Genomic DNA, 7,853 nt, shown 5'->3' with positions numbered 1-7,853 from the left:
CATAATTTCAAAAGAAGAGAATAGAAGCTGCAGAATTAACAGAATTGGCAGAGAATATCCCAAAAGGGCCAAGAGAGAGAAAAAGACAATTCATACAATCCACCCCTTTTCTCATTTAGCAATTTCCCTTTTATAATCACGTGATCCCCCATACGAAATCCTTTAGTGCAGAATTAACTATTCTTTTCCTTCCACTTTTGCAGTTGCATTTGTTTTCCTCCCTCTTTGCCAAGTGTCCACTATATCCAACGTTCCCCACATGTTCACTGCCTGCACCATTCATAACATAAAGTGATAAAAAAAAGTTTCATAACATTATAAATTTGAATTTCTTCTTATTTAATACTATTTGTATTACTTTTACTAGTTTATTTTCAATTATAATAAGAAAATAGGTGGTAAATTAAGAAGTCTCCTTATCTGGAAAATTTGCTTGACCCATTGTGGAAGTGTGCTCCTTGTAGGTGCTCGCGACTCTAAGGTTAGAGATTCCACACCTGGCCTACGTAAAGGCAAGTCTCCACCACCATAGACATGTCCTTGAACCTTTCCACCTTGAAGTTTTATTTCATTCATCCCTAAATAGTTAGACAAAAACTGAGATACCCAAATGTAGCATATATAGCTAGTCCAAAATAATATCGCTAGCTAGCAGATTCAATCTCAAAGTTCTGTCGATCGGTTCACGTGTTGAACATTATGTGAATTTGATGTGTTTATGATCTCTTTTGTACATAAGTTACTTTAAAGCTGAAAATTCTTAAGAATTTATTCTCAGATCTTATGTTTTGAAATTAAAAAAAGAAGATAAAACCTCCTAAACATTGGTCTTTTTTTTCCAAAAAAAAAAACTTTAAAATAGTTTTAAAACTTTATGTTCTTAAAATCTTGTTTGACCCAATGTTTTTGAAAAGGAAAATATAAAATAAATTGAGTAAAACACCGCAGTCTACAGTACGTGAGTTTCCTTTTTGTTTTTTGTCCTGAAAATGGACAAATACAAGTGGCGGAAAGCCAAACAGCCCAAATTCAAGGCCCAGATCAACACAGAATTGCACGGCAGATACGACAAAACCACACAGCAACCTTGCCAATGCCAAGTACAATCTAGCCCTAGATTCGCACTTGTGAGTTCCCCTGAACCATTTTTTTCCCCATCTAATTAAATATTCTCTGTCGGTAGATTTGTCACTTATGCTTGTTTCCATGTCAACTAATGATTTTTCTTTGGCAACTTGAATGATACATAACATCCATCGGAAAGAATCTTTCCGTGAAACAACCAAAAAACATATGCATGTTAGAGAGCACTGAGAATGTGAACTAAAAAGTAAATTAAAATTCTGTGGATGTTGGACCCGAGGAACAAGTTATAGTTCTCCATGTAACATATGGAACTGCGGTTTAATTTTTTATTTTTTATTTTTTATTTTAGAGAAAGACATCTACATTTGATACTTGATTATATCTCAAACAAAATAGTCTACACATTTGTGCAAAACATCCCCTGCATGTATAATTGATGGTGAATAGAAGTACTTTAGGTAGATCATTGCATACATATTGGCACGTAATCGGTGCCTTTTTCCGTATTAGGAGCGAGCAAAATAAATTGAATTAATTAATTGAATTTTAGTGCTAATAAGGAAAGTATGAAATTGAAGGTTGTGTTGCATAAGAGTAAAATTTTCTTTTTGTAAGTTTAATTTAGAAGGCAGATTCTAAGTTGTTTGTAATATTAAAGAACGTTAGATATTTGATTCTACTAATTTTTCTTACATTCATCAACCAATTATTGGATTCAATATTAAGTTCTTGTTAGTCTAATAATCCACAATATATTATTTCAACCCAAATTTCTCTTAGGTGAAAATTTTTAAATCCTTTAATCAAAATTCTAATTCTTAGATAAAAATAAATTAAACAATTTATATTAAGATACAAGGTTTTAATGGCTAATAATCCTTATACTATTCCTAGGGATAAGTACTATTAAGATTCCTTTTAGATCGTGATTTTAAAATTGTTTTCCAACGACAGCTAAATCTGTGAGTTCATATTATGGTTGACCAATCCCATAATAAACATTAAGAACAAGAAGAAGAAAAATTAATTAAATAAAATACTCTGTTGAATAATATAGAAGATTACATGGAGTGGATTCAGCTACTTCAATTCCTAACATAGGTGATGAATTAGTCACTCATGGCTAATCTACACGCAAAGAAAGATGAAGAAGGGTTCTTAAGGGATTTGTCATGAAGGCTTTTGCATCAATACTTCACTATCAAAATTTATCTAATAATCTTTCTCCATTAATTGTGATGAATTTTTCTTTTTGGGTCTTTTGTCTTTAGATGTAGGTTTGTCGAGCTTAAAGGGAAGAACAATTTCAACTTTTGGCGCATCAAGATGAAAGATTTGTTTAAGAAACAAGGTGTTTGGTAACTTCTCTTTGAGCAAACATCACACTTAGAACAAAATTTTCTTGAACATAAGGAAGAAAAGGCACACTCGCTAATTCTTCTTTTGTTGGTTGAAAAAAAAAATTCATGATAAAGTTCATTTGCAACAAGTTACGGCTAAAAAGGTGACACTCTTTGATCTTAGTATGAAAAAAGATACACCTTTAAAAGATCATCTTGATGAATTAAATTATATTTTGTTGAAACTCTGTAACATTGAAATGAAAATGAAAAATGAAGATGTAGATACAATTTTGTTAGCGTCTCTCCTTCCTTCCTATGAGAGTTTTGTAAGTTCTATTTAAGAGAACTCCAACATAACACTTTTACCAAATAGAGTTAATTGTTGATTTTGTTGCAGTAAATGTATATGCAAGTTATATTTTAGAGAACAATTAAATATTGTTGAACACAACTTTTATTGTCAATTAGTAATTAATTGTTATATTTGGTAAAATAAGAATCTTCTATGGTAATAGCAGAGGTGTAATCACTTGAACGCTTGTGTTTATTTCAGTGAGACTGGAAAATATGACATGAATGATTATGTTTTTAAAAAAGTCTAGCCGGTGAGTGAAAGGCCAACAAATAGTAAGGATTGAGTGTTCACATTCTGTTCTGTTCAATTGGTTTTGCTTTAGTCTTGCAATTGTATGAAGTTATTATCTATGTGTTGAGATATGATAAAGGTAATTTTAAATTTTTTTATTAAGTCACTAACCAAAAAGTCAACCTGAAAAATATTTGTTATTTTTAACACTTACTACTCGTTTGAGCCAAATACTAAAGTGTTTTTTCTTTTAGAACTTGAACCTATCAGAAAAATAAATTGTTATCCTACACCTTTAGGAATATGGAGAATAATTTAGTTACAAATAAGTGAAAAAAGTTATAAGTTTGGTGTGAGCATAAACTATACCAACAAGTAAACATTTTAAGTTTGGTGTGGGTATGTTACAGTCACAAAAATATCAGAAAGGTCGATGATGATCCAAGTACTACCCCGAATTTCTAAGAAAAAAAAAATCAATATACAAATAAAAATAAGATATTTATTAGTAGAAGAAAAGTGCAAAATTTTGAAATTAGAAAGAGTGATTTGGGGAAATATGGAAGAAATTAAAAATAATATATAACAACTAATTGTTCTCTTTAAGCCTTAGGTGTTTTTGATTTTCAGAAGAAAAAAAAATTACTTGTTAGCCTAGTCACATTACAAGCCAAAAGAAAGTTTTTAGTGATATTTGCACACTTATGATTTTCATACAATATTGTTCTAAAAAGGAAAGATGAAAAGCAAAATTAAATTGGATGGTGTTGAAATGTGTGAGTAGAGTAAAACACTAACCATATAATTACACTTGAAATTACAAAGATAAGGGAGTAAGTGTATTATATTACATAAACTATGAGTGTCATAAGGACTGGTATTTAAGAAATTTCTTTATGCATTTCTTGTGTGAATTTGATGTCATTAATTACTACAAAGATAATGTGATATAGCTTGAATAGTTTGGAAAAGAATTGTTGAATAATAAAAATTGTTCATTCTAAGTGTTCCTAATACATTTTAAGATTGTGTTTAAAGTTTAAATTGTTTGGGGATAAGCTAGATTTTAAGTTTGGTGTATTTTGATAATTGTCAAATATTCATACAATTTTTTATCCAAATTAGATAATTATTAATATATCTTATATACTTTTAAATCTTATTTTTGTCAGAAAACACTTAGTTACGTGTTAATTTCATTTTGGGATTTAATTATTTTAACATTCGGTATTTTTAATATTTTTCTTTGTTGAGATATAATATAGAAAGAAAATAATTTGAAAGTTACAAATCTAAAAAGGAAATCATCATTCCAAGCTAGTGAAATTTGCTTAAAGTGACCAATAGTTTGCTCTAAGCAAGCTAAGTCAAAGAGCAATCCTAAAAGACAATAATAACTCGCTCAGAATGAACTACTTGGACGCTCTAATTGAGCAAAATTTGCTCAAAGTTGTCACAAGAGTGCTCTTAGCGAGTTAAGTCAGAGAACACCCTTAAAAGCACGTACATGCTTGCTTAAAACGAACCACATGAACACTTTGAGCGAGCATATCATACCTAAAAGCCAATAAAAACTATTATAAAAATAAGGTTTCTAGGATGTCTATGTAATCCCATTCCAATTATTAATATTTTTCTTAGCATAATTCTAGAGAGAGTTTTTATGAGGTTACTTTTGTAATCATGAATCGTTCAATGGTCCCTCTATTGTTATATAATCCTTAATCTTGAGTGACTAAATTCTTTATTTTTGAAAATTGAGGTAACTGCTTGAATTATGTAAAAAAATTTTGTATTTTTTCTTCAATGAAGTATTTATTTAACTAATCATTTTACTTTTGGATTTATTAATGCTTGTTGTGACCCGATCAAACTCTTCACGATTTTATAATTTTTAACCAAGATTAGGAAACCTTTACGAAGTTATGACTAAGATATAAAACATTGATAGCATTTATTATCAAGAAATTGGGATAAACCTTATTGATCAACTTTTGGTCCTTGATCTTAATACAAGATTGTTTAGCAAAAATTACTAAGGAATTGAGATTTCTTTAAACAACATAGAATTTTTCACCTAATAAATTAGGGTTTAAATATAATTATGGGCTATCGAATCAATTGTATAATTACAACATTGAATGAAAAATTAAGAGATTTTACATAAGAAAAATTAGTGAGATTAAATAATCTTGAAAATGTGCTTATTATAAATTCAAATTTGTCATAATTTATTATTTTACTTTATTTCCATTAAATTTAAATATTTCTTGTTGAACAATTTCAAACTCATATTAAATTATCTATTTAGTACCAAAATTGTATTATACAATTATAAACTCAAATTCTTGTAAATTCGATAACTTGAATTTTTATTCAATTTACTATGTTACTACAATTATATAATTGTCAAATGTGTATCACATATCAACCGAGAATAATGCTTGTGTGAGATGATGAAAAGAAATTCAAATCATACATAAATGATTAAAATTAAATTTAAAAATTGTGACTTTTTTATGTGGTTATGTGTGGTTTGGATTTACTCATCTCACTTTTCTTCCTATTATTTAATGTAACTAGATCTTGATCTTAAGACAGTTTTTTAAGTTAAAATAACCTTATGTGAGTTGATTGGTTAGGCTATATATTCTAATTTATAATATTAAAGTATATCTAAAATCTCTTTATTAGAAATAAAAACCTTGCTAGCTAAAAACTTAAAAAATGATTCATGGTCCTCATGGACACGGTCTATAGCCTCCTAGAGAGAGAGATAGGAAAAAATTTATAAATATAATAGTTAATGTGATGTCATAATATACAGACAAAAAATAAAACCATAAATACTAATTAAGTATATATATTATATAAATGTCCATACATCATTACTCATGGTCGTGATTACAGTGGCCATTCATTCACCGTAAAACTTAAATGAATGAAAACTACTTATTTTACCTATTGAGAACAAATTTTAGTTTTTGAGAAAAGCGGCAAAAAGAAATTAAATAAGGCTTGATATATAGTGGCAGTACCCTATCTAAATGGAAGGAGAATCCTCAGTTAACAACTTAACACAATACAGAACAATTAATTCGTTAAATTGCAAAACTTAGAAAGTCATTCAACACTACACCAGAAGTCAAATTAAACTACGGTTACATCTTACGGGGACAACTGCATTCTCAGTAAATGAGTTAGCACGGTACAAACCACAACATTTTAGAGCACACAATCACAAATAAAGAAACACATGAAAGTAGTGAATTGAGAATGGCGTGCTTAACTATGTCTAGTTGCACAGGAAGTCAGAGGGTGGACTCTTCTCGCAGGCGTTCAGGATCAAGCTAAGAGAAATGGGGATGTTAAGGTTAATGCCAAGTATGTTAGCTTTGATGGCAGTGCAGAGACAAACCGCAACTTCAAGATCAAGAAGTCCTTCCAGCACCGAGCAACATGGGTGGTCCGGTGGTGACCCCACCACTGCACCAATTGGTCCATTAAGCACGTTGGCACACACTCCTAACTTAAGTGCGTCCCTAGGACAACTCTTCGTGGCAGGACTAGGGTTTGGGAAAGGAAATGTGTTAGGCGTTGGCTTAGGTTGTGTACAAGTGAAGCAGCCACTTGCCATGACAAAGAAAAGCAAATTGATTGTAAAAAAGAGAGCAAGTGTTGAAGATCTAGAAGACTTCATCGTCTAATAATGTTGCTTAATTACAACTGTAATTTGTTTGTGTGAAGGGGGAGTAATTTGCGATGCGGTTATATATAGGGGTTAAAGGTTGGTGTACTTTTTTGCTCGAGATTCAAGAATATTTGTCGTAAGTTTTGATGATGTTTGAGGCACCAGACGACATGTGAACCAAGTTTGAGTAGCTGGCAGTACAAGTGAATCGACATGAAATGTGATAGGCTTTGCAATTCCCAATAGGAAATTTTTCATTATTAAGTATTCGAAAACCATGGTGGTTTTCCACTTTTGCTTTATAAAGATATCGACCACTTGGCATGTGATCAGTGAAGCAATCCCGTGAACTTCATCGATGATGCGCGGGAAAATGGCCTGTGATTTGATTCCCACTTGTTGGACTTACCTTTCGCAAACGACGATCGATTCAAATTTGATCCCAAATTGGGGTGTTTGACCGTCAACCCACTGTAAACTTGATTTTGGTACATATATATATAGCCCTCTGCCATTTGATTAAGAGGTCTTACCAGTTACAGTTAGTACGGATTAAGGTCTTCTACAGTTCTGAAAAGAACTGCTTCAATTTCATTCTTCAATTTGTTTAATTAAAAATGATAATTTTATCTTTTAAAATCAATTTGATGCATTCTATTGATGGGATTTAAAACTGCACATACTAGTTTTTTTTTTTTTTTTGAAACTTCAGGGACCCATTCTTGTTCATTAGTACAAATATTTTAATATCACCAAGAATAATTATGAATTGAACTAGAGTTTAAAGGATTTATAGGTACTGATCGAAGATAATCCCATTGGATCAGGTGATTCTTTAGGTGGGTACGTAGCTGCCATGGTAGTGGTGGAGAGCCATCGAGTACAATGAAAGAGCCTTGATCATGACTTTTCGGCATGTCATTAATAAAAATTTGATGAAAACAAATTCAAAAAATCAGCTAATAACTATTATGAAAAAAAAACCACAGTGAAATAGAAATAATGTCAAAGTAAAAAAGAAGAATTTATAAAAAAGAATAAGTCAATTTACATTTGTGTGTTAATATATATATATATATATATAAGAAGGATAATATAATATTCACATATCTAAAAGGATTTACCCTATTAATTTGAACCTACTAAT

The 7,853-nt window shown here is 30.4% G+C and overlaps 1 protein-coding gene across 1 annotated transcript; it reads right to left on the bottom strand.

Annotated features, from left to right (window-relative positions):
- Positions 1-6,081: 6,081 nt before the first annotated feature.
- LOC109789963 (14 kDa proline-rich protein DC2.15) lies at positions 6,082-6,828 on the bottom strand. Its single transcript, XM_020349035.3, has one exon. The coding sequence runs from the start codon at positions 6,713-6,715 to the stop codon at positions 6,311-6,313; it is 405 nt and encodes a 134-aa protein (XP_020204624.1). The 5' UTR covers positions 6,716-6,828; the 3' UTR covers positions 6,082-6,310.
- Between the last annotated feature and the right edge of the window lie 1,025 nt (positions 6,829-7,853).

The sequence above is a fragment of the Cajanus cajan genome, chromosome 5 (genome assembly GCF_000230855.2).
Source record: "Cajanus cajan strain Asha chromosome 5, NIPB_CcT2T_4, whole genome shotgun sequence".
Lineage (NCBI taxonomy): Eukaryota > Viridiplantae > Streptophyta > Magnoliopsida > Fabales > Fabaceae > Cajanus > Cajanus cajan.
The sequence above is the reverse complement of the archived record's forward strand: the minus strand, read 5'-3'. Positions and strand labels throughout refer to the sequence as shown.

Bases quoted from the DNA above. Each gene is read 5' to 3' on its own strand.
- LOC109789963 (XM_020349035.3), bottom strand. From the start codon at position 6,715: ATGAAGTCTTCTAGATCTTCAACACTTGCTCTCTTTTTTACAATCAAT.